Source organism: Leucopleurus acutus (genome assembly GCF_964270905.1).
Source record: "Leucopleurus acutus genome assembly, chromosome: 16".
NCBI lineage: Eukaryota > Metazoa > Chordata > Mammalia > Artiodactyla > Delphinidae > Leucopleurus > Leucopleurus acutus.
The window spans coordinates 35,266,347-35,292,001 of NC_139158.1; the positions used below are offsets into that span (position 1 = coordinate 35,266,347).

General features: G+C 61.3%; 2 protein-coding genes across 3 annotated transcripts in view; one reads left to right on the top strand and one right to left on the bottom strand.

Moving 5' to 3' along the window:
• LOC309973631 (coronin-7) overlaps positions 1 to 25,191 on the top strand; it is a 54,219-nt gene extending 29,028 nt beyond the window's left edge. For both annotated transcript variants that reach the window (XM_082857975.1, XM_082857976.1), the window contains 19 exons: positions 17,001 to 17,055; positions 17,552 to 17,609; positions 17,686 to 17,831; positions 17,919 to 18,011; positions 18,166 to 18,297; positions 19,130 to 19,256; positions 19,633 to 19,808; positions 20,286 to 20,394; positions 20,499 to 20,585; positions 20,666 to 20,808; positions 20,882 to 20,986; positions 21,064 to 21,149; positions 21,942 to 22,083; positions 22,181 to 22,270; positions 23,228 to 23,344; positions 23,624 to 23,759; positions 24,156 to 24,247; positions 24,772 to 24,858; positions 24,981 to 25,191. In XM_082857975.1, coding sequence (XP_082714101.1) covers positions 17,001 to 17,055; positions 17,552 to 17,609; positions 17,686 to 17,831; positions 17,919 to 18,011; positions 18,166 to 18,297; positions 19,130 to 19,256; positions 19,633 to 19,808; positions 20,286 to 20,394; positions 20,499 to 20,585; positions 20,666 to 20,808; positions 20,882 to 20,986; positions 21,064 to 21,149; positions 21,942 to 22,083; positions 22,181 to 22,270; positions 23,228 to 23,344; positions 23,624 to 23,759; positions 24,156 to 24,247; positions 24,772 to 24,858; positions 24,981 to 24,986 — 1,987 coding nt within the window. In that variant the 3' untranslated portion in view covers positions 24,987 to 25,191. The remainder of the gene's footprint in view (positions 1 to 17,000; positions 17,056 to 17,551; positions 17,610 to 17,685; positions 17,832 to 17,918; positions 18,012 to 18,165; positions 18,298 to 19,129; positions 19,257 to 19,632; positions 19,809 to 20,285; positions 20,395 to 20,498; positions 20,586 to 20,665; positions 20,809 to 20,881; positions 20,987 to 21,063; positions 21,150 to 21,941; positions 22,084 to 22,180; positions 22,271 to 23,227; positions 23,345 to 23,623; positions 23,760 to 24,155; positions 24,248 to 24,771; positions 24,859 to 24,980) is intronic.
• On the bottom strand, positions 1,743 to 3,873 carry VASN (vasorin; the record flags this gene model as incomplete). Its single annotated transcript, XM_082857977.1, has 1 exon — positions 1,743 to 3,873. The coding sequence occupies exon 1, from the start codon at positions 3,771 to 3,773 to the stop codon at positions 1,743 to 1,745; it is 2,031 nt and encodes a 676-aa protein (XP_082714103.1). The 5' UTR covers positions 3,774 to 3,873.
• Positions 25,192 to 25,655: the final 464 nt, after the last annotated feature.

The window sequence follows — 25,655 nt, forward strand, 5'->3', positions numbered from 1 at the left end:
ACTGACATCAACGCCCAGAACCGCAGGGCCTGCTCCCCAGGCCTGGCTGGGCTGCCTCCTTCCCGCCAGGGTGAGGCTGGGGGCCAGGGGCCATGACCCATGCAGGGAGATGGGCATGGGGCCGCAGGGAGGCTCACTCTAGCCTTTGCAGGGCCTCTCTGGCTCCAGGGGCACCTCCCTTTGTGCCACAGGGTAATAGGAAAAGGTGCTGGGCGCATGTGTCTGTCACTGTTCCTAAGCTCCCAGCACCTGGTCCAGGCCAGGGCTGTGCATAGCATCCCTGGGGGCCCTGCCCCCACCTTGGCCTGTGGCTTCCTGGAAAACACTCCCACTTCCGGGGTTTCTGGAAAGCCTGGGTACTTTACTCAAGTGCAGAGAGTAAAGGGGCATCACAGGGACCCTAACAGCCCTGGCTCAGTCCCTGCCTCCTCACCCAGCAAAGAGCTCCTGCCATTCAGGATCTGTGCTGCTCCTCTACCAAGGCCCTTTCTCTGTAGCTAGAGCAGGAGGCTGGGAGCAAGGTCTTGCAGCCTGAGCCCATGCAGAGGGGCCATAGGACTGCAGGAAGGGCTGGGCCGTGTGTGCCATCTGGTCCAGGACCATCCATGAGGGCCTGGCAGGACATGGCTCAAGGCACCTCCTCCACAGAGGAAGGCAGGCGGTGAACTGCTCATCAGACCCATCTCTGAGGAGGGACCCTTGGGGGTCATCTTGGCCTGCGTCTGCCATGAGCGTCTCCCCAGCCTCTCCCAGGAGCCCTGCAGCTCCTGCTGGCAGAAGACTGGGCCTGGGAAGGGTAAGGCTGCCCTAACCGTTCCTCTACCCGGAGGTTGAAGTGGCCCCTTTCCTATCCCTGCTCCCTCCTGGTTCCCAGTCTCACTGGGAGGCTGGTCCAGGCACCTCAGTCAAGCGGACTGAGCAGACACAACCCAGGGCAGGATAGCCTAGGGCATGCTGACTAGGGCCTGGTGCCTCCTGGGGAGAGGGGTCCCTGGCCCCAGCTTCCCCACAGAGAGGGCTGTCCCTTTAGGCTGACCCTGTGAGCCCCCACCCTCCCTTAGTCCAGCCCGGATACCCTGGGGCCATGCCTGAGAAACATGCTTGTTTCTTTTCATCTTTTATTTTTCTTACAAAAGGCTTTCATATCATCATTTGTCTTACAAAAACCAAAGTCCTTGTCTCTGAGTTTGAAAAACATTTTCCCAGAATAAATGGGAAAGGATCTTTTATAAATATATTTTAAAAAACAAAAGCAAAACTTGTTCCTAAAGCATCTTTCTTTCCAGTTTCTTTTGTTCCTTCACTTTCTGGGGCTGAGGCAGTCTCACCCACCCCATCCCCAATCCCACTCTCCCTCTGCTCTCTTTTCTGGGGGCTTCCTTCACTGGCCCCCAGAGTCTCCTTGGGGTGGGGGGCTTGGCAGCCCGGGCCTGTGTTACCAGCACACGGCAGGGCCCGCCCCACCCCAGAGGTTGCATGTTGCAGAAGACGGGGCTGACGCCATCCTCTAGGCACTCGGGCGGGGGGTGGGGGGACCTTAGAGGTTATCACCTGGGTCCCAGCTTCTTACAGATGAGACCAAGGTCCAGAGACGGGCAGGGACTTGCTGTGGTCACACAGCCCCGGTCCTGACATGTCCTCATCGTACAGATCTGAGAACTTCCTTGATCTGGCAGCAGGAGGGCCCTGGCCAGTCCCAGTGGGGCCGAGAGCCTGGCCCCGACCGTCCATCACTCCCAGGCTTAGATGTAGGGCTTAGCTGGGAGGGACCCCTGGGGGCCGGGCCCCGAGTAGCCCATGAGTGGCACCTCACACTCAGGCCCGGCAGGCGGGACCTCCCCACCACCCTCAGCCGCCTTGGGGCCTGGCTCCAAGGGGGCCTTCACCCCCTCCAGCTCCAGGGGCCCGGCCCCTGGCCCCACTTGCCCTTTGCCCTGAGCCACAGCTGCCGCGGCCCGCCCCCGCCGCACACAGAAGGCCGCCCCCACAGCAGCCAGCACGGCCAGGAGCACGGCGGCCAGGGCGGGCGCAATCAGGAGTGGCAGGTTGCCCTCTCGGGCCTGGGTGACTGGGGCGTGGTTGGAGCGGACTGCCGGGGGCGTGCGGGCCTCCCCACAGGCCTCCTCGCTCTCAGGCACCCTTCCGGCCCCCAGGGGCCGGACGCAGATGGAGTAGGTGGCGTTGGGCCGCAGCTGGGTGACCGTGTACTCTGCGAGTGAGGCTGGCAGCCGCAGTGTCACCGGCCGTTTGTCGGGACCCGACAGGTTGCGGTAGGTGAGGCGGAGGCTCCTGAGCTGCACGGTGCTGCCCTGCAGGTAGCGCTGCAGTCCCACCCGCAGGGAGGTGGGGCTAGCGGGCTCAATGCCAAGGGGCAGGGGCTGGGGTGGCTGCATGGTGGCCGGGGCAGGGCTGGGCCTCGGCCCTGGCCTCACCCGGCTCTCACAGTACAGGCCCGTGAAGCCCTCAGGACACAGGCACTCCAGGTGGCCCCGCGCCCCCAGGTGGCAGGTGCCCCCACTGAGGCAGATGGATGCCGGGCAGTCCTGGGGCTGGGGGGCAGGACCCATGGTGGGCGGGGCAGGGGGTAGTCGGCTCAGGGCCTCAGTGGTTGGCTCCGTGGGGCTGAGCCAGGTGGGAGCCATGCTGGAAGGTGGGGCTGTGGGCGCCCACACCGTGGGCCTCATGGTGGGCACCGTGGCCGTGGTGGTGGTGGCCGGGCAGCCAAAGTCGGCGTAGTCAAGGTCCAGGAGCAGCCGGCCGGCATTCTTGGGTGGGAAGTGGCAGCGTGTCTCCTCGGGGCTGGCCAGCGCCACACGGCTCTCCCGCACCCAGGGGCCGAACCAGCTCAGGGGGCACACGCAGTTGAAGGGGTTGCGGGCAGCTGCCAGGAGCCGCAGGCGGGGGAAGAGGACCGAGAGCTCGTGCGGCAGGGCCTGCAGGCTCAGGTTGCTCAGGTCCAGCTCCTGCAGGGCTGCCAGGCCGGCCAGGTCCTCGGGCCGCAGCTGGGCGATGCGGGTGTTGCCTGCCAGCCGCAGGCGCGTCAGGCCCCGCAGGCCCCGGATGGCGGGCGGCGCGAGCTCCAGCTGGTTGTCGGCCACGTCCAGGTCGTGGAGGTTGCGCAGGCGGCCAAAGAGCCCCTCGTCCAGCCGCTGCAGCCCCAGGCCGGCCAGCCGCAGCGCCTCCACGTTGGCGGTGTCCAGGATGCCAGGCTCCAGGGCTGGGAGGCTGTTGTGGCTGAGGTCAAGCAGCAGCAGGCGTGGCAGGTGCAGCGGGGGCAGCGCCCGCAGCTCATTGTCCTGCAGTTTGAGCTCCAGTAGGTGGTCGAGCGCGTCAAAGGCGCCGGGCTGGATGTGGTGGATGCGGTTCTTGCCCAGGTAGAGGCGCTCCAGGTGCCGCAGGCCACGGAAGGTCTCGTTGGTGATTTCCCGAAGCCTATTGGCAGTCAGGTCCAGGTTGCTGAGGTTGACCAGTGGCTGGAAGACCCCACCAGGCAGGCTGGCAATCTGGTTCTGTGACAGGTCCAGGAGCTGCAGGCCCGGCAGGCCGGCAAAGCTGCCCGCGTCGAGTGTGGTGATGCCATTCTCAAAGATGTACAGGCCCACCGTGTCGGGCGGCACGTCGAGAGGCACGGTGGTCCCCTGGCGGGCGGTGCAGAAGACTGTCTGTGGCTGGTTGCATTGGCAGCCGGATGGGCAACCCCGCACCCTGGGCTCCAGGGCCGGCAGCAGCAGCAGCAGCGGCAGCAACAGGGGCGGGGGTGTCTTGGAGCGCATCTTCTGGTCCCTGGGAGCAGAGAGGAAAGCGGGAGACCCTGAGTCAGGGGCCCCAGGGGACAGCCACTCCAGGAAGGACCGGGAAGGGAATTCCCAGCCCCCTTCTCCACTCCCCGCCCCCAAACCCAACAGCATACAGTAGTTATGAGTCAGGTCCCTAGTGCCCTGGCTGGGTTCCTGTCCCTGCCCTGTCACTTCTTCGCTATGTGACTTTGAGCAATCACATGACCTTGTTATGATATCAGTTGCTACTTCCTGCGCTGACACCAGGGTTTGGTGGGCTGATGCACACAGAGGGGGGCCTGGCCCCCAAACACTCAGTGACCACAAATAACCCCCTTCTCCTTAACTCCAGCCCTTTGGCCTCTCTGTGGCTCAGAGAGAACACGTGGTCAAAAAACATCAGACTCTGTGCCCTCCCCCTAAACCACCCCAAAAATCTCTGCTGAGGTGGACAGCGAAGGAGGGAGAATGGTGGGTTCTGGAGCGGCAGCCCCTCCCACAGCATCTGGGAGAGACCAGGCAGGCAGGCGGCCGAGCATGTAAGTAGAGAAGCTGCCTGCCCTGGGCCACTGGCCGCTGCCGCCGCACTCTGAGTCCTCTGAATGAGGAGAGACCACAGCAGGAAGACTTCACGGGGAAACTCTGGGATTGGTGTTTTTCCACTTGTGAAGTCAGACCTGCCTAGGACATGGCCAGCAGGAGAGTTCCCCGGGGAGGCAGAGGAGGGCTGGAGCCCTTGGCAGGTGTCCCTGCTGTGGGAAGGGGGGAGGCAGGGAACCTTGGTCTTCAGATCCCCCATCTCTGAGCCACGATGAAAGAACTAGAGGTGAGGGGCCCCCAGCCTCCCTGGGCTGACCCAGGTCTCAGGTTGGGGGACGTTGGTTGTGTGGTGGCCCGGGAGGCAGTGTCAAGCCTGGAAACGCTTCGCAGATCATATCCTCTATCGTTTCTTGGGAATCCACTCTAGGCCAAGCCCTGAGCAAGAGGAGCAGCAGCCCATCCCACGTGCGCGCAGCACTGAACGTCTACAGTCTTCTCGTTTAGTCCCCCAGCAGCCACTCCAGGTGGAAGCTGTTCTCCTCACTCCCAGATGACAGGAGAAGAGGCTCCTGGAGGTGCAGTGACTTGCTGCTTTTGCACTCCCGGAAAATCTGAGCCAGAGCCCAGGTCCTTAACCACATCCAGGTGTGGCTGGGCCTGCCCTCCTGATGTGGGGCCCAGTCCTGCCCAGGTGGGGGTGGCTCCCCCAGCCGCACCAGGCTCCCACTCGTAGCTGGAACTGCCCGAGACAGGATAGGGCCACAGCATGGGCCCCCCTTCACTCAGGCTCCTGCGGGCAGCCCGGAGGCCACCCCAGCAGCGGTCCCCACACTGTGGTTCCCTAAAGTCCCCGAGAGGCCGGCATGCCTCCCCTCCAGGTGCCTCCTACTCTCACAAGGGCCTTTTGTGCTGGGGCTCAGCCTCCCCTTCCCCCACGCTGGCCAGCCATCCAGCCACACAGGTAGCGTGGCCCCCTACGCAGCCCATGTTCTGCCCAATGCCGTCGATCGGGCTGCCCCTCCCCAAGGATGTGGGCTCCTGGAACGTGAGGCGGAGGAGGGGCATGTGGTCCCCAGGAGGCCACTATGGTGTTGGGCCAGCTCTGACTAAAAGCCCATCACCAGGTTGGGCCTGCCTAGGCCCTGCCCACCTGCAGGGTCTCCTCTGCCCCTCACTAGTTAATACTGATGACTGCCCTTCAGAGGCCAGCTAGGGAGGCCTTCCCTGACCCCAGCCAGTGCTGCCTGTTCTGCTCTCTAGATTCTGCTGTACCCTCCCTGAGGGGAGGCCCTGTTTTTGCTCCCTGTATCCCAGAGCCCATCTTTTGCTGAGTGAATGGCAGAGGAGCATCTTGCACTCAGCCTCAGATGAACCTCAGCCAGAACCCGGGAGGCCTCGTGTGCCCCCAGCCCTGCCGGCGCCATTCCCAGGGGGCTGTGTGTGCCACACCTGGCCTCCTTCCCTGTGGGGACCCGCTCCACCCTCCCTGACTCAGAAGGCGGCGGGTATGGCCTGGCCTCCAGATGTGGGCTGTGAGCAACCCCCACCCCCTCATGCACCGGGGGGGTGAGCTGCCTCCCCCTGAGTTAACCCTCCTGGTGGGGGTGGGGGTGGCAGGCAGGGTCAGGAAGGGCACAGCCAGGCTCTGGGGTGGGAGGGGACCTTACACTTGGCCAGCCTGGCCACCCCTACAGCTTCAGCTCCCCTGAGCCTTATAAAAGATCACAGTTAAAAGCTCACACTCCAGTCAGGCAGCCCTGGGCCAGGGGCACCCGAACTGTGAGGCCACAGACAGCAGCTTCCTCTCAGTTTCCTCATCGTCCACCTGGGCATTCCAGAATGGACACCTCCCAGGATTGGGAGCACTTAGCTCCGAGGAGCCAGGTATGTGGTCCTTAGGGGCCTGGGATGCTTACTGGGGGGTGTTTCCCATTCTGCATTGATGAGGGGACCAGCATGGGCTCTGAGCTTCACCTGTAGTCTGCTGGCCCTTTAATCAGTAAAGTCATCATGGGGGAAGGAGGCAGGAACACCGGGGGTCTGTCTGGCCACAGAGGCAATCTGGGTAAGCTGATGGAGAGTGGGCGTTGGGTCAGAACAAGAGCAGCTGGCATTCTGGGCTGGGGAGACCCCAGTAGGCAGCAGCTACCCTGCTTCCAGTCCACAGGATGCAGGGATGAGTGCCTCTGCCTGAGCCCCATTCCACCTGTCCAGCAATGAGCTGGCACTGGGGCTTGGGAAAATGGCAAGCTGTGGGCTGTCAGCTCCAGGGGGCTCTGCCACCAAGAACAGATCAGAGAGCCCCCAGAGGGGACCCAGAGGGCACTGACTGACTGGAGGGGGCCGGTGACACGGCAGCAGGAGACCAGCTCTGACCCTAAATAGCTTCCCAGATCCTTTCTCACCTGTGGGCTTTTTTTCTTAGCAGCCCTGCTTCACTTTCTGGAGTTGTTCTGAGCACGTGTTGTGGTTCTGTGTTGTTCTGTTTGTTTTAAATGGGGAAGTTCTTTTAACAAGTTCTGGGAGCGATTCCGCCTGTCTGGGTGCGTGCTGGTGTGTGTGTGCATTGGGGGTGGGAGTGTCTCGTTGGGGTCATGGCTGCCCTGGCCCTTGCAATTTCAGCAGCCCTGAAGGACCAGGGGCCTGGGCTTTGATATCTGATCTGCTGACTCGAGGCAGGGAGGTGGGCCCTTTCCCTCTGGAAAGGGTGTGGGGAGAGTTCTGGAGGTAGCCCTGGGATTTGAGGTGGGGGGGGAGTGGAGGCAGGAGGGCAGAGTGTCCAGGGCCTCCCCTCCACTTGGACTCGCCTTGGCCTGGCCCCACCACAAGGGCCCTCCAGGGGACAGTGCTGGGATGGGGCTTTGGGGTCTGACTGCCTGCATTTGCACCCTGGCTGCATGATAGCCTGGCCACAGCCCTTAGCCTCAGTTCCCATCTGTGAAGTGGGGGAGGCTGGGTACAGCGCCTGAGTCTCAGGGCTTGTTTAGTTTGTATTTGGAGGACATTCTAGGTGGTCAGTAAACACTACCTAGTGAGGGTGTCACCCATAAAACCTGAGTCTTGCCCTCCGCATGCATGGGGTGAGGATGCCATGGTGTGAGAGGGGCTTCACGCAGATTTAGGCACAGACAGGAGGCCCCCTGGGCTCAGGGTGAGGCCTCTACGCAAAGGCTGCCCTCCATCCTCAGGCGTGGAAAAACAGGAGAAGCTAGAGAGAACAGCCTGGGAGGTGGGAGGAAGGTGCCTTTAGTTCTAGAAGGGGGTGGGGGGAAGTGAGCTGTCCTTTGGCCGGCAGTTCAGCATGTGATGGGGGAGGAGGGGGAGCAGAAGGAGGGGCTCAGTGAGTAACAACATCATCATTTCAGCTCTCAGGGGGACCCAGAGTGTCCCCACCCACCCCCAAGTGTGGGACACCTGGAGGCACCCACTCATAGGCCCTGGATCAGGCAGGGACTGGCAAGTGAGTGGAACCCCGGGCCTTTGGGTGACCACATGAGACCTCAGGCTGGAGCATCTCCTGTGCCTGGCCAGTGGGGAACAGGAATGGGCAAACAGAAGCAGGCACACGTCCCTTTCCGTACCCAATACTGCGGAGTGGGTACAGGGGTCTGGAGCTGCAGATCTGACCCCACGGCTCTGGGCCTCTGGCTCCCAGTGCCGGCCCGCCAGGGTGAAGCACTGCCGGCCAGGCCTGGCAGCAGCCCAGCCCAGGAGTCTGCCAACCCCCCAGGCAGGCGGGACCATGCCGGCAGCCAGGACAGTTGGCTCCAGTTTCGCTGACGTGTCTGAGGAGGCTCCAGGCCCGGGCTGGGTCCACCATTCTCCCCATCCCTGGGGAGAAGCAGCCCTTGGCCCAGCAGGTTGGGGTCTCTATCCTGGGCCCTCATGGAAGGGGCCGAGGGGGCTGAGCCTCAGGTTCCTCGGAGATAGCCCTCTTGGGGGGTGGTCCTAGCCCTGCCTTTTGATTAAGCCCTGCCCTTTGACTGGTGGTGGGGGTACCCACCAGTCTTGGCGTCTCTGCTTTACTTACTCCATCACCACCCTCAGCGGGTTCTACTCACACTATGGGTAAGTCCTGACACTCCACACCATGAACTCATCCGGGCTTCCCTTCCGTCTCCCACCTATAGGGCTTCTCAACTCCAGCTGCACATCAAAATCACCAAAAAGCTTTAGAAAGTTCCTAATGCTCACACCACACCCTCCCCCGGCCAATTAAATAAGAATTTCTGGGGTGAGACCCAGGCAGAGTTGTGTTTTAGCGAAGCTGCTTGGGTGGGTCTCCTGTATAGCCAGGCCTCAGATCCTGGGGCAGAATATTGCCAAGGGGGATAGTCTGTACGTCAGCCCGTCTCCCTGTCCAGGGAAGAGTCTAGATCCCTGAGCAGGTATGGCCAGCTGGCAGCACCAGAAGAGCAGGAGCTGGACCTCCTCCCCCTTCCCCACTCCATGGCAGGAGCTGCCTGGCCCCAGGTGGGTGTCTTCTGTGGCACTGTGGGTGACTTGGCAGCTGCTAGACCTGTCAGCCCAGGGCAGGGAGACCAGTGACTAAGGCCAGTCCCTGGCTCAAGTGAGCCCTCAGGGTGGCAGGACATGCCTTCTCAGCAGAGGTGCCACTCTGCTGGAAGAGGACACCTGCTGCCCCAGGAGCTATGTGGTGGCTGCGGCCCAACTTGAAATGGGCTGGTCCAGATGCCACCGTCAGCACGTGCAGTTGTGATGCCACTGGGGCTGGGCTCAGACATGGGGCTTGCTCACTGCCCTGTCCCCACCCAGCGCCAAGCACCCGTCAACTAAGGCCCTAACTCTGCAATTAAACCTGAATTTACCAGAGGAAGACCTTAGTCACCAAGGGAGGCCACCAGCCCCAAGCCGGCTGGGCCCAGGCTGTCTGGGGCCTAGACAGGGTCTGAGAAGGAGGTAGCCCCAGAGGGGTCTTGCCCTTCTCATTCCATCATGCCCAGGGTCTCGGTTACCCTGCAGCAAAGGAGGCCCTTCCTGGGGCCTGTGAGATGATCGGTGGGCAGGTGGGGTTGATTAGGGGAGCCACAAGTCTGCCTCTCACCTCTCACTGCTGCCCACCCAGGCCCAGGGCCAGGGGGGCCCCAGTGGCCATCCCAGCCTCAGCCTCTTCTCAGTGCAGGCTAGCTCTCTCCTTCCTCCTTAATTAAATCTCTCAGGCAGCCTCTGAGGAATGTGAGAGCCTTATTGCGTTCCCTGGGAGGAGGCGGGTTGGGGCCCTTCCCCACCTTGGAGAAGAACTGGCCCCTCGCCTGTTCCCACCCCCCAATCCTAAGGTGGCCCAAGGGAGTCTGCTCCAGCCTCCTCATACCCAGGGAGGGTGGAATGAGGAAAAGCGGGGGAGGCCGGCGGGTCTGGCCGGCCAGGCGGCCCAGCCAGCTGAGGGAAAGCAATCCGGCTGACTGTGGAATGTGGAAACTGATAAAAGGAAGAAGGCTGAGCCCCCGCCCACCCTCAGCACACCCCTGCCCGCCCCCAAACACAGCCCTGCTCTGGTCACGCGCGCGCAGACACATGCCCACGCCAGACACACGCCCACTGGGCTGTGCTTTGGGACACACGCACACACACGCCCTCCCCCTTCTCCAAGAACTCTCAAATTCCACAGCAGTGAGGGGAGCTGGTTTTCTTGGCAGTGCGGAGCCTTGGGCTCCCTGGCCCAGGGAGGGGACTCTGAGGGGGGCTCCGGGAGGGATCACTAACCCTGTTAAGTGGCATTGCTGTCCTTCTCATGAGCTCAGGGCCTGCCAGTGGTCAGGGATGCTTCTGTGGGCAGAGGCTCACCCAGCCTTCTCTCTGGCCACCAGGGGAACTGGCTGGCTGGCCTACTGAGGTGGGAGCTGCCTCCAGGGCCCAGCTGAGACCCTGCTGTCCTGATCCCAGGAACTGCTACCCACTTAAAAGCCCCCACAAGGACTCAACTCTTTACCTGGGACTTGTCCTAGCTCACCCAGGACTGTAGTGGAGGTGTCAGGAATGGGAGCCAGGAGCTGGATGCATCCCCTGCCCAGGGCATCTCCCTGGGGGCGTTTGCCAGAGGGGACTGCCTGGCGAGAGCACTGGTCTGGGCACTGTCTGAGGGGCTTCTCATGTTGAACCCCTCCTCCTCCATGTCCAGGGTCTGGAGAGAGTGGTGCCATTCCAGCAAATACCCTGGGACACCAGCCCCCACCTGCTCACTGGTCCCAGGTAGTTGTTTCACTGAAACATGAGGCCAGGGGAGGTGGGGACAGGCAGTGCCCGGGCCCCCAGCCTGGCACGCGTGTGCTCATCCTCCCTCCCTGGGCCCAGGAGAGGCCAGATAATGGTCTGGAGGGAATCCAGCTGGGTTGCTCATTACCAGAGCCCTCTTCCTGCCTCTGACACTCTGTTTACAGAAGCTCCAGGGGCTGATTCCCCTGGGAGAAGACAGCAAACTCAGGGGACTACTCTCCCATCCCCCACACTGCCTGCCTTAGCCCTGTTGGGCCTTGCCAACAGCTGGGCCTGCTGACCCCACTTGGAGGTCACTCACCCAGCCACCCCTCTTTGCCCCCAATGCCCAAAGTCCAGCCTAGTGGGAAGGGACCTTGAGATTTAGTTCAGTCCCCCAGCCCTAGAAGCTCTTGGTCTGGGGAGGGGGCTCTGGGTCCTGGTGCCACGCCCCAGAGCCTCACCTGTCCTTGGTGCAGAAGGCAAGCAGAGGGACCCTCAGGGTCACTTCCTCCTTCCCACCTTTCACACTCCAGCCCTTGGCCCCAGCGGGAGAAGTAGTCAGCTACCCTGGTGTGGTAATCGTTAACAAATGGGGGTGAGGCAGAATGGCTGGCACTAATCAGCTGGCCTGCCAGTGACCACAGGGGACCTCGGCAGCCCTCAGGCTGCAGTGCTGCCAGCCCAGGGACACAAAAGACTAGGCTGGCTCCAGGCCATTGGGTTCACAGCCTGAGCAAAGCCCCTTCCCTGGCAGGGGCAGAGATGGGGCACCCTGATACCTGGAGTACAACCCAGTCAGCCAAGGTCTGTACCCCATTTCAAGGGCTGCATGCCTGTGGGCCCCTTGCTCTGCCCTGAGTGACAGAGCCCTCAGGACGGACCCCAGGCCGTCGATCTGCACAGGGGGACAGGGGTTAGGGGTATTCATGCCCAGAACCAGTGTCACTCCAGTAGGTAAAAGTAACCCAAGACTCTGGCTTGGCCATCCCGTCAAAGGGGTTTGTTTCATAAAACTGGTCATGCCGGAGGGCCCAGCCGTGGGAGGAGGGAGGGGGTGTTTATTTTGTCTGCTTGCAGCCCCGCGGGCCGGTGAGCCGCGTACTCGCGCGTGCGCGCACCCCGGCCGTGGAGCTGTCGGAGCCCGAGGACTGCCAGATAAGGGGGCGGGCCGGGGGCGCACGGTGCCCGCCCGCCGTGCGTCCCCGAGTTGATCCAGTTGATCGTGCAGGACTGGGGGCCGCGTGCCCGCCGTGAGTGCATGTGCGCGCGGCGGAGGTCGGGGGGGTCCGCGCGCGTGATCGGCGCGTGTGCACAGCCCGTCCCCTGTTCCCGCCCGCAGCCCCCCAGCCCGGTAGACACTCACCGGGCGGCGGCGGCGGCGGCGCGAGCCGGGCGGGACGGGCCGCGGCCTCAGTGCTTCCTGGCCCGGAGGCCGGAGGGGTCCTGGGTCCTGAGGTCTTGAGGTGCCAAGGCAGCCGCGTCCGCGTCTCTCCGCCCCAAGGCTTGGGCTGCGGAGTCGGCTCGCGGGAGGCGGGTTCAGTCTTAAGAGTCTGGGGGCGTGGCCGCCATGGGCGGGGGGTGTGGCTGTTCCCTATTGGCCGAGGTGGGGCCGACGGAGACCCGCCTCTCCTCTGCTGAAAGGGTCATTCGGCCAAGAAGCCAGGTCCTCACCCCGCCAACTCCCGACCAGGCGGGCAAGAGAGACCTTGCTTGGCTCCGTCGGGAGTCAGGAGTCCTGCGGTACAGTCTGGTCTGCCACTAGTTTGTAATATGACCCTGGCAGATCCCTTTTTCCCTGTGAAGAAGCGAGCGAATAATGAGTGAGACCAAGCATCCCAAACCTGGATGCCTGTGACATAGCAGGCAGGTGATAAAAACTCGAGGAACGGACCCCAGAGCCTGTGGAGACCTGGGGAGGGGACACTCAGTAGCTATGACCTGTCCCAGTCTGCCAGAGTTTCAGGTTTTACAGAAGAAACTGGAAATCTGGATTTTTTATGTGAAATCTTTCCGTGTTGTTGTTGGTAGCTAATCCCAATTTCAGAAACTCCTGGTTAGGCCACACACACAGATCCCTTCTGAGAGCCTCATAAGTACAACCTCTAATGCCAAATCTGAGTCCTGGGGTCGTTTTGCTGTGAGCACCTCTGGACCACTTTCCTCACGTCTTAGATGAAGGGAGCAACACCCAGGAAGGGGACATGATAGACTACCCACAGTTACCGGCAGCTTCAAGGCCAGAATGTGCTGGGGGGTGCTGGGCTGAAATGTGAGGTTGGGCCTCGCTGTCAGTAGGTGAGGCCTGGGTGCTGCTGACAGTGGCCCTTAATGGGGCAGAAGGGGTGGGTGCCAGGGGCTGGGCTAGTCCAGAAAAATCCCCTGCCTTGGAGGATTCCAGGAAAACACTCTGCCCTCCTCCCCCTCTGCACTTGTGGTCAGAGTCATGCCTCAGAGCCTTTGGGGACCCAGCTCAGCTCCTAACTTACAGCCGGCTCAAGGACACCCGCCACCCCGTCCAGCCCAGCCCACAGTCAGGGCTTGGCTGGGCCAGCTCAAATCTCGGGGGGGGGCCTGAAGGCTTATCCCAGCAGGCTGGGCCACACCAACTTGCAGGGGTGGGGGGGTTGCATGGTGTTTGAAGGACTGGATCACCTCCAGAAGGCAGGATAGTCTCCGTGTCCAGTCTCTAACAGGGCTAAGCAGGGTCCAGGTGCAACGGTTACCTCCCAGACTTTTCTTCTCAGCTCTTCGCCTCCTCAGGACCTCTCCCCAACACGGCCCCCTTTCAGGATGGGCAGAGGTCTCCACCCCATGCTTTTGTTGTTATATGTGGCTGTGGAGTGTGCTTTGCACACCTCTAAATGTCCGTTCCTAGGCCAGTGCAGGCCCTCAGGTGTGCTTCATTTGGCTCCTGTGGGACTTTTTAAAAATTTGAAGCCATTGCCAACATTGAAAAATCCAGTAGTTTCACATTAAAATGGGACTTCCCAGCTTGCCTTGAGTGGGAACTCTCGGCCAAGGCTGGGCAGCAGCTGCCCCCTGTGACCAAGGCCCAGACTCACAGGTGGCCCCAGTCCGCACCAAGCCTAGTTGTCTCACACCAGGCTGCTGCACTCCTTCAGTTTCCTGAAGCATTTGAGTTTGTGGTCAGCTCAGACTGTCCCTATGCCTCTGCCCTTGGGCCCTGTGTCCCCTAAGGCCCTCAGGAGACCCCAGCTTGACTCTCCTCTAGGAACAGGACTTCCTGACAGGTCCTGAATCTTCTCGCCTCTGTGGCCATTTCTTGCTGATAGTGAGATCCCACCTGCCTAAAGGATCCATCCCCTGCCCCAATCCTAAGCCTGGACTCACACAGGCCATGCTCCTGTCCACCCGGAGGTTCAAGGACAGCTTCCAGGAGGCCCCCCTCCCCAGTATGTCCATCCTGTCCTCATTTGGCTTCAAGGCACCACTTGCCTTAGAACCTGGTTCTAAGGGAGCAAGGGAGTGGGGGGCTGGGTTTGGTTCAAGGGGGTCCCCACTGCCCAGCCTGGGTGACAAGAACTGGGGACCTGTTCTGCTTTGGACCAGTGCCAATGCCAGGATGTTTAGGTGGTGGGTCTGAGTGGGAGAGATGGGCTGGCAGGGAGAACCAGAGGAGGGTTCTTGAAAGTGTATTTCCTGGCAGGCTCACCGCGGTACCTCCTGTGTTATTTGCAGCAATATTGGGAAAGCTGATGGGAGTATCAGGGGGTACCCCTCCCCCACGTGATCCACTTGATACCACCATGGTTCTGCATCTTCTGGGACTTGGGCTCAGGGGTAGGTGGCAGGTCTGGGCTCTAGACCTTCTGTGGCTTTGAGTCTGGAGGAGACCCCTAGATCTAGGTCAAAGCCTTTCCCAGTGGCAGGCCCAGATGCCAGCCCTCCCCCATTGCCATGGCAGCAGGAGAGATGCCCATGCCAGCTTTCCCACCCTCTGGCCCTATGCCAGGCTGGGGCTTGGTTCTGCATTCCAGACCCAGACCTGGCTTGGCTCTCTTTACAAGGCCTGGGGTCAGGCCCGTGCCAGCTGTTGGCCAACTCTTGGGGCTGGGTGCCATGACCCCATTTCTTGGCCTGTGCTGTGGTGGGTAGGATGCTCCCGCCTGACGGAGCTTCTCAGGTAGCTCTGCCTGAGGCGAAGAAGACTGGCCTGACCTGTCAGAGAAGCCAGCCCTGCCCTCCTTGACTTCCTGCCCCTGCAGCCCTAGCACCTGAGTCATTGGGCCAGCCAGCTGGGCCTGATGGGGCAGGGGCACAGGGGTGCCAGGTCAAGCCTCTTAAAGAGGTTGGTTTAGAGCATAGGTGAGCCATTGATGCCAGGGTGGAAACTGCAGGCCGATTCCCCATTTCTTGCCAAGGCAGCAGCAGGGTGATGAGAGTCCCTGCCCAGCATACTTGCTCTCAGACTCTTGTTTTCCTTCCTCCTGCCTATCTCCACATGGTGACTTCTGCTCAGCACAAATCTCATCCTCTCCCTCTTCACTTAAGATGTGTCATTTGCTTCTCTATTGCTCATCCGATGGGGGGAGGCAGAACCCTCCTCCTGATGTACTAGGCCCTGCTCTGTGTGGCCTCTACCCACCCCATCCTGAGCCTAGCCCCTCACCCTTACTGCCCAGACCACCAGCCATGTCATTCTACTCCCTGTTCCGCAAACAGGCTGTGCACCCGCCTGCCACAGTGCCTTTGCATATGCTGCCCTTTCTGCCTGGAACTCTCTCCCCTTGACATGGTTGATCTCTCTTAAACTTTGGGTCATAGAGAATGCCCACTCCCCTGTGGCCAGTCAGAGTCAGGCCCTTCTGCTCCCTGCTGTGTGTCCTCGGAGAACTTTTCCTTCACGCATATGTCTGTGGAATTCTGTCTGCCTCTCACCCAGGCCGTGAGCTTTTGAGGCCAGAGGTGGGGTCTGCTGCACTCACCTTTGGTCACACCTGCCAGCCCAGCTGAGGGCCAGGCGCAGACCAGCTCACCAAGGGAGTGAATGATTGTGGATGAACTAGTGGGTGAGTGAAAGTCCTGTTAGAACTGCTGAAGGGACTTAGGTGTGGCCCCACTGGATCCAGCGTCAATGTGGGGGACACCTGAGGTCACATGACCACGTTGTCCCCCTGCCCCCCTCTCCCCCACAGCAGGCAGTGATCAGACCAGGTCAAGAGGGCAGTTCTGAGCCCAGCTCACCCTGCTGGGCTCAAGGTAATTAGAGGCTGTGTTACTCACAGGTGACCAGCCCAAGGCACTCCAGGAAGCTATGGAGCCACCCAGGGACCCACCCAGCTTCCCAGTCCACTCTGTGGCTCCCTTCCAGCAGGGTGGGGAGGGGTGGTGGGCAGCTGGCTGGGCAGGGGAGGGGGTGGGCTGGACCGTTTGTTGCCTGGGTGAGGGATGGAGGCAGCTGCCACAGCTGGGCGACCTCTGACTGCTGGGACCACAGTGAGGAGGACGGGGTTCCATTTGAGGATGAGTGTCAGCGTTGAGGTGGGGATCCAGGCCCATGGGTCCCCAGGGAGGTGAGAGCAGGACCAGAAAACCAGGAGCAGGAAACAGAAACAGATGAAGACACCAGTCTGAGTTCTCCTGGGTGCCCCATGTCCAGGAGACTCCGGGCCTGGAAAACAGCAGTCAGGGCTAGGGGCTGCAAAGGGGCCCTGCAGGGCCTGGGAGGGGAAGGGGAGTGGTAAATCTCTGGAGAACAACAGGCTGTTGGCCGAGACAGGCAACACAGAGCAGCAGGGGCTCTGGGGGCTTCCAGCCTCTGCCCCCGCACCAGGGCCCCACCTGGGGGACAGAGAACAGGGAGGCCAGGGTAGCACGGCAGGAAGGAGCCCCTGCTCCTGGCCCCTGGCTCAGGCTTGGGCACTGGGGCTCAGAGATGGTGCCTAGGGGAGTTCTGAGTCTCTAGGACAGCATCAAAGCCCAGGAGCAGGGGTGACTGAGGAGAGGGTCCCTAAGCCTGGGTCCTGGAGCACCCAGGCCAACTGTGCCGGGTGGAGATGGAGGGGGTCCCCAGCTCCAGCACCCCTCTCACCTTCCCGGGCCTGGTGTTTAGGCTGTTGGAGGTGAGACCAGGGACAGAATGTATGTCGGGGGGCTTCTTGGAGCTGCTGAGCATGGGAAGAGATCATGGCTGAGGTGCAGAAAGAGGGGGCAGCTCCCCTGTGCCCAGGCCCAGCACAGTCCTGGGGTGAAGCAGTTGGGCAGACGGAGGACCTGGGAAAGAAAGGCTGGGACGTGAGGATGTGCTCAGCATGTCGGGAGCGCAGGGAGAGGAGGTAGAGGGTCCCTGGGGACCAGGCTGGATGCAACTGGAGGGGCTGCATCACTCCTGGCCACTGTTGTGCTTGGCCTAAGCCCCGATCTAGAGTCACGATGCTGTCAGCCCTTCCCCTGCCCCTTGGCCACAATGACTGGCTGTATCCCTATGACAGGCTGTCTCTCCCCCAGGTCTCTGATGCCCCTGCTGGATCCAGACTCCAGGCTCCTGGTCCTGGCGGGAAAGGTGAGGAGAAGCTCAAGCCCCCACCCATGTTGGCTGGTGCCCTCACTCGCCAGACTTGGCCCCAACGTTTGACCTGGCCAGCCACCTGGGAGAGTGGGGAGTGCAGGATGCTATTCACCCCGGAAAGGAGGAGCTAGAACAGTGCTGCCCAGACTCCACCCCTGCCAGGGGCTCCAGGCACATGGGGCTCCAAGTCTCCATTCCATGCAGTCGGGATCACTCCCTAGAATGTCAGCTTCGTGAATCCAAGGCTGAGAATAGAGCAGAGTCAGCACACAGCAGACACTTTGTCCTACTGAACGTATACCCCTGGTGCTCATTCGTGCTCCATGATGATGAACAGGCGAGGCAGAGTCTACCAAGGGCTCAGCTCAGCGCCCAGCGCACATCAGCGCCCTGTAGACGTTGGCTGTGGCTCTGTGACTCCGTCCTTGGGGAGGGACGGGGTGGCTGGAGCTAGAGTCAGCGAGCAGCGCTCGGGTGGGGATCGTTTCAGGGCGAGAGTCAGCTGTACTGCTATGAGGTGGCCCCCGAGCAGCCGGCACTGAGCCCAGGTAAGCCCTGCTCCCCGCCCTGTGCCCCCTCCCCTCCCCGACCCACTCTGACTGTCCTCCACGGTGTCCCTGATAGTGACCCAGTGCCTCCTGGAGAGCGTGCTGCAGGGGGTGGCCCTCGTGCCCCGGCGAGCACTGGCCGTCATGGGCTGCGAGGTGCTTCGCGTCCTGCAGCTGAGCGACACAGCCATCGTGCCCATCAGCTACCACGTGCCCCGCAAGGTGAGGGGGTCCTGCGTGAGGGACTGGGAGGGCCTGGGGGAGCCTGGGGGACTTGACCTCACTGCCTGTGTGCTTGTGTGCCACCAGGCTGTGGAGTTCCACGAGGACCTGTTCCCGGACACTGCAGGCTGTGTGCCCGCCTCCGACCCCCATGCCTGGTGGGCTGGTAGCAACCAGCAGGTAAGGCCAAGGCCTGGCTGACTGCTCCTGGCCTGCACCACGGGCAGCAGCCGCGTCCGTGGCACGTGGTCCACCTGTGCACTAACTCAGCTGCCTGGTGTCCCCTATCCCCACCCCAAGCCCTCCTGCCTCACCTGCCGGCCTCTACCCACAGGTGCAGAGGGTCAGCCTCCACCCAGCCTGCCGACCCCACCCCAGCTTCACTTCCCATCTGGTACCCCCTGCAGAGCCCACCCTGGAAGAGGCCCAGCCTACAGAGACACCTGTGGGTGATGCGGACCCCAGCGTGAGTATCAGCGCAGCCCACCTGGCTTCCCCGTTGCAATGCTGCAGCAGGGGCCCCAGGTCAGGGCAGGAGTGTGTGGCCTGCCCGATGGTCTCAGAAACACAAGAAGCATAAATGAAGAACCTCCGTGTTCTCAAAATTGAGCAAATGCCTAGAAAGTGAGACTTTCATATAAAATCTGGATTTCTAGTTTCTCTTGAAAGATCTTTTTTTTTTAATTTTATTATTTATTTATTTATTTATTTATTTATTTATTGGCTGCATTGAGTCTTCCATTGCTGTGCACAGGCTTTCTCTAGTTGCGGCTAGTGGGGGCTACTCTTCGTTGTGGTACAGGGGCTTCTCATTGCGGTGGCTTCTCTTGCTGCGGAGCACGGGCTCTAGGTTGCATGGGCTTCAGCAGTGTGGCACACGGGTTTCAGTAGTTGTGGTTCGCAGGCTCTAGAGCGCAGGCTCAGTAGTTGTGGTGCACGGGCTTAGTTGCTCCGTGGCATGTGGGATCTTCCCAGACCAGGGGCTGGAACCCGTGTTCCCTGCATTGGCAGGCAGATTCTTAACCACTGTGCCACCAGGGAAGACCCTCTTGAAAGATCTTGACCATTCTGGGCCCACCTTCCCAGGAGCAGCAGCTGCTACCTGCTGTCCCACATGCTAATGCTCAGCTCACCCCATGTTACCTCCTGCCCATCAGCGATTGCGTCCCCACCCCACATCCCACGGTGGGGCTTCCTGCCTACCCCAGTGTCCCAAAGTGATGACCCCGGCATCTCCTCTCTCTTTGGCTGACCACCCGCCTGACGGGGCTGCTGGCTGACCGGAGCTTTTCTCCCAGGAGGGCTTCTCCTCCCCTCCCAGCTGGCTGACCTCACCCTCCACGCCCTCCAGCCTGGGGCCCTCGCTCTCCAGCACCAGCGGCATCAGCACCAGCCCCAGCCAGAGGTCCCTGCAAAGCCTACTGGGTAAGTGCCTCAGTGCGGGGCTAACCCCCTACCATGGGAGCCCTGTCCACCCCCACCCCAGCCACCCTCCTCTGCACCCCAGTCCTGCCTCCCCCCACAGTCCCGCCTCCCCTCCTGGAGGAGTCACTTCTTTGCGGGATGAAGAGAGTCTCACCTGTAAGAGGGTGGCCTAAACGTTCCGAGATCCCTCGAGTCTCGTTCTGGGCGAGTTGTGTTGGCTGGACTGGCAGAAATCTGGGCACACAACCTGCACGGTCCTTTGCTGAGGGGAGCAGGCAGCCCGGACTCAGGACTGGCCCGGGTCCTCCTGCAGGACAGCGCAGGGCAGGCAGAGCACCCTCACCTCACGTGGCTCCATGTCCCTGCTGCCCGCCAGGCCCCAGTTCCAAGTTCCGGCACGCTCAGGGCACCGTCCTGCACCGAGACAGCCACATCACCAACCTCAAGGGGCTCAACCTCACCACGCCTGGTGAGAGCGACGGCTTCTGTGCCAACTGGCAGCGTGTGGCCATGCCCCTGCTCAGCAGTGGTGGGCAGGTGGCCGTGCTCGAGGTGAGGGGCCCCACCCTGCCGTGCTGTCCCCATGTCCCTGCAGGACGCTGAGGGCGTCAGGTGCCCACACCAGCTCACATTCTCTAAGCACAAACCAAGTGCCCAGCATCCCATGCGGTGTGTGGGGGGTGCTACTCTTATCCCTATTTTACAGATGAAAGCAGTGAGGCACAGAGAGGCTTAGTGACCTGCCGGGTCACACGCTGTGTAAGTGGTGGAGCTGAGAATTGAACCCAGGCCACCTGAGCCCCAAGCCTGAGCTCTTTCCACCACTCCATGCTGCCTCCCTCACTTTCCGGGGCTTGGCACTTGGGGCTCAGAGCGCAAGGTGGCTGAGGCAGAGAGCTTGGGCCACCTGGTGGTGCATCATCAGCTGCAGAGGGTGTGGGCCCAGGCATGCTGCTTGCCCTGCAGCCCTGGGGACCGGACTCTCCTGCACGTTACTGATGGGCCTCGGGGTGGGGGCACCTCCCACAGCTGCGGAAGCCCGGCCGTCTGCCCGACACAGCACTGCCCACGCTGCAGAATGGGGCAGCCGTGACCGATCTGGCCTGGGACCCCTTTGATCCCCACCACCTCGCTGTGGGTAAGGAGGCTGGGCACTGGGCTTGAGGGAGGGTCCCAGGGTCCTCAATGGGAACAGAGAAGGGGGGCCTTGGGTCAGCAGTGATGAGCCTGTGCTCTCTGCAGCTGGGGAGGATGCCAGGATCCGACTGTGGCGGGTGCCCCCAGAGGGCCTTGAGGAGGTGCTCACCATGCCTGAGGCCGTGCTCACAGGTCAGGGGGGCCTGGGTGGGGGCTGGGGGGTGGGCGGTGGCTCCTGAGGGGCTCAGTGTCACCCCATGCCTCGCCTCCAGGCCACACGGAGAAGATCTATTCTCTGCGCTTCCACCCGCTGGCAGCTGACGTGCTGGCCTCCTCTTCCTATGACCTTACTATTCGGATCTGGGACCTTAAGGCTGGAGCAGAGCGGCTGAGGCTGCAGGGCCACCGGGATCAGGTAGGACAGCATTGGGGGCAGGCACCCAGCCACAGGGCAAGAGGCTGCTTCTCACATCCCCACCTGCCCCCAGATCTTTGGCCTGGCCTGGAGTCCTGATGGGCGGCAGCTGGCCACTGTCTGCAAGGATGGGCACTTGCGGATCTACGAGCCCCGGGGTAGCCCTGAGCCCCTGCAGGTGAGCAGGAGGGGCTGGGGGCGGCCCTCAGACCTGGCGGGGGTCCCAGCTGGGCCTCATGTACTGTATCTCAACAGGAAGGCCCAGGGCCTGAGGGGGCCCGTGGAGCCCGCATTGTCTGGGTGTGTGATGGTCACTGTCTCCTGGTGTCTGGCTTTGACAGGTGAGAACTCTGGGACCACTATTCCCATCCCCAGACTTCAGCAGCCACCTGTGCCCCCTCCCCCAGATACACATACACGTGTCAGGCATGCAGAAGCTGTCCCCAACTCTCATTTATTGGACAGGTGGATGGATGGATGGATATGTGGATGGATAGATGGATGGGTGCATGGGTGGATTGATGGGAGGGAAGGAGATGGGGAGGAATGAATCAACTAGGGGCCCAGAGGGATGAAAGCCATCCTTGCTGCAGAGCCCATATCTGGTGGGGATCAGACGAAGCACACAAAACACAGAACCAAGCCTCCTGGAGAGGTCCAAGGGATGGGCATTTGGTGCTCTGAAGGAAGGATCAGGGAGGGCCTCCTAAGAGAAGTATCATCTGAACTGGGTCACAAAGGGGCTGGTAAACACAGACCCGGAGGAGAGGGCATTCACCTCTGGGTGGAGTGGCCCAGAAGGTGACCAGCCTGGCTGGAGCAAAGGGCCTGGAACAGAATGTGGGGAGAAAAGTCCAGACTTAATAGCCACGGCGGCCATGGGACACGAGTGTGCTGAGGAGGGGCAGAGGGGTCAGAGGTCCGGGAGGAGGCAGGGTGGCAGGTTAGAAAGCTATTGTATTAGGCCAGGCCAGTGGTTCTGAGGCTGGGTTAGGAAGGAGGATGGGCAGAGGCCTCTCCTCCCACCCCGAGGCCCTCAGGCCTCCAGCCCCGCAAGATTGGGGGCCTTGCTGGAGTCCTTGCCATGCCCCAGGGCCCTCCAGTTCTGAGGACCTGCTTCTGCCCCCCTGCAGCCGAAGTGAGCGCCAGCTACTCCTGTACTCGGCTGAGGCCCTGGCCAGTGGCCCCTTGGCAGTGCTGGGGCTGGATGTGGCTCCCTCGACCCTGCTGCCCAGCTATGACCCAGATACCCGCCTGGTGCTGCTCACGGGCAAGGTGGGCTGGGGTGCACAGGCGGGGGCTTTGGGCAGGTGAGAGGAGGTGGGGGGAAAGGCAGCTAATGCTGGCCACCTCACTGTTGCCGTCCCCCCAGGGCGACACCCGCGTGTTCCTGTATGAGCTGCTCCCCGAGGCCCCCTTCTTCCTGGAGTGCAACAGCTTCACATCACCTGACCCCCACAAGGTGAGCCCTCGCACACGCACACGCTCCCTGGTCCTCCTTCCGTAGGTGGGACCATGGGCTACACGCCCTCTCGTGGCCATGTGCAGGACTGCAGGGGCCTGTGGGGCCCTTGAGTCACTGGGCCGGGTGGGGTGTGCCCAGCAGCCTCGGGAACTGTTTTTTGTTGTTTTTTTTTAATTTATTTATTTTTGGCTGTGTTGGGTCTTCGTTTCTGTGCGTGGGCTTTCTCTAGTTGCAGTGAGCGGGGGCCACTCTTCATTGCGGTGCGCGGGCCTCTCACTGTCGCGGTCTCTCTTGTTGCGGAGCACAAGCTCCAGATGCGCAGGCTCAGTAGTTGTGGCTCCTGGGCTCTAGAGTACAGGCTCAGTAGTTGTGGTGCACAGGCCTAGTTGCTCCGTGGCATGTGGGATCTTCCCAGACCAGGGCTCGAACCCGTGTCCCCTGCATTGGCAGGCAGATTCTCAACCACTGCGCCACCAGGGAAGTTCAGGAACTGATTTTTAAACTCAACCATTTGTTAAAAATTAAACTACGTAAGTTTAAGTTTTATGAACCCACAAATAAGTTACAGTAAAGACCAAGGCAATAGATACTTAATTTATCACTTCCTAATTATTTTACTTGACTTCACTATTATTTGTACTGTTGAGGTTATTTACATCTGTGGGCCCTGTCTGGCAGAAATATTGTATCATGGGCTGCTACTGCACATCTCTTCCCAAATCTGCATTCACCCAGTCATGTTAGTAGTGTGAAATTGACATGGTGGGAGTTTTCACACCATGGAAATAGGCAAATGCTACAAACCGGGGCATTTTCCCTCCAGAGAGCTAGTTGTTAAATATCACACCACTCTCCAGGGATAGGTCTTGGTCCTGATGGTCCTAAGTGAGGGGGCCCAGGTGCTCAGTGTGAGCTCTGGACTCCAGCCCCAGCTCAACTCCCTTGCCGCCCCAGGGCTTCATTCTCCTGCCCAAGACGGAGTGTGACGTGCGGGAGGTGGAGTTTGCCCGTTGCCTGCGACTTCGCCAGACCTCCCTGGAGCCTGTCACCTTCCGGCTGCCCCGAGTCAGGGTGAGGTTGGGGGCCCGGCATGCCAACGCCCAGCACCCCCTGCCTAGCTCCTGTCAGAGGCTTTGGGGCCTGACTGGTCTTGTCACCAAACTGCCCCACTCACTGCTCTTTGGGGCACCTGTTCCCCTTACTCTGCTGGTGTTCTGAAACTTGCAGAAACCTCAGATTGGGGTCCTGGGTCTTGCCATGCCCCCCTCCCAATGGATGCCTGTGTGCCCTAGGCCTCTGGGCACAGAGTAGGTCAGTACCTCAGGGCAGCCCCTTACTCCCTCCCTGCAGAAAGAATTCTTCCAGGATGACGTGTTCCCAGACACCGCCGTGAGCTGGGAGCCGGTGCTCAGCGCTGAGGCCTGGCTGGGAGGCGCTAACGGGCAGCCCCGGCTTCTTAGCCTGCAGCCCCCTGACATGACCCCAGGTAGGATGAGGGACTGGGCTGGGGGGGCAGGTAGGAAGCAGGGGAGTGGGTGGGGGTTGGGGAAAGGGGCAGAAGGCCCAAGTCCGAACCTCCATCCCTGCTGGCAATCAGAAACCTCTAGTGCTCCCAGGGATGGGGTGGTTGCTCTTCGGACTTGGTCTCTGAGGCCCTGGAGGGCAGGGCCCAGGGTCTGTGTTTCCATCACAAGCCCTCCACCCCCAACACACATGCGCACGTGCACACAGCCTGGTGCCAAGGGCAGGCCTTGTGAACCGAAGCGCCACCTCTGCACTCTCTGCCATGGAATCCTCCAGGGGCTGGTACCAAGCGGTTAGGCCAGGAGGCCCCACCAAAGGGGCTCTCTGCTGCCTGATGCTTGTTGCTGTCCCACCCCAGTGAGCCAGGCCCCCCGTGAAGGCCCAGCCCGGCGGGCCCTATCCTCAGCACTCTACCTGGAAGAGAAGTCGGACCAGCAGAAGAAGGAAGAGGTAGGCATGGAAGAGGGCTGGCCGCTGGGGTCACAGGGCCCTGGCTGCTCCTGGTGACTGCCCTTCAGTTCTCTAGTCCAACCCAGATTGGGCAAGGAGCGAGTGTCACCCACTTGTCAGTAGGACAGGGAAGACCTTCCAAAGCCCTGAAGGTGACTGCTGCCGCCCCCAGGGCACAGGGCTCAGGAAGCCAGGGAAGGGTGGAAAGAGGCCCCACCCTAGCCTGGCCCAACCCAACCAGACCCAAGTGCGCTGGGGACCCTGGTGCATATTTGAGCGTCTGAGGCAATATGTGGAGACAGCTGCCCTGTGACTCTTATGTTCCGTGTTAGAGTCTGTCTGTCTCTGGCTCCCCCGTCTCTGTCAAGGTATCTTTTTCAATGAAAACCATCAGCTTTGTCAGGGCTCTAATGAAAATGATTCTCCCACAACTTTGAACCTTGGGGTTCCAGCCTTGGGATCTGACATTCTTGGGGTCAGAAGCCCTGTTCCCTTCCCACCTCTTCTCCCGTCCCCTCTCCCAGCTGCTGAGTGCCATGGTGGCAAAGCTGGGGAACCGGGTGGACCCGCTCCCACAGGACTCCTTCGAAGGTGTGGACGAGGACGAGTGGGTGAGTGGACGAGTGGGCCCTGCTGCCTGTCCCATCTCTCCCCGACTCACACCTGCCGCATGCACCACCCCTCTCCCCCAGGCCCTCTCAACTCCCTCCCACTTCTTGGTTTATCTCCCCAGGACTAGCCTGCCCACCAGCCACCTCTAGCCTCACCTGCCACTGCTGCCTCCTTGAACCACCTGGTGCCCCTTCACACCTCACGTCTCACCCTCAAACTGGAAGCCACCTCTTGGCCGGGGCACACCTCACCCCAGAAGGCCTGGCTTCCTTTGGGTCTTGGGCATTTCCGTAGCCTCTGGGCCCTGCTGCAACCCCCATGGATTGTCTGCATCTCTGCATTTTCTGGGACCAGCTGCTTCTCCTCAGCTGCCTGCTAGCATGTGGAGCCAGGGGCATGGGGGTGGGGTGGGCGTGAGGGCTCAGTGGCATGTCCCTGGGCAGCCGTTGGGCTCCCTGTCCCCTCTACTCTGACCTGGGCTGGTCCCAGCTTGGGCTGGCTTCGCCCAGCACCTTGTTATCACATGCCGTCCTATCTTGCCTGCTGCTCCAGTTCTGGTCAAGGGCCTAGGGGGCTGGCCCTCCACCAGGCCGTTTGGAGCAGCACCAGTCTCAGGGGCCTGGGACCAGTAGCCCTGCTCCCCAAACTTGAAGCCAGGAGGAATGGGCATCACAGAGCTGATAGCCCAACGAAGGGGGTGTGAGCCCCGCAGGGACTAGCCTGCACGTACCCTGGATGTTTTTAGCAATTAAACTTTTCTAAGCTGGCCACCTCTCGTGTCGCTGTGGTCTCTGGC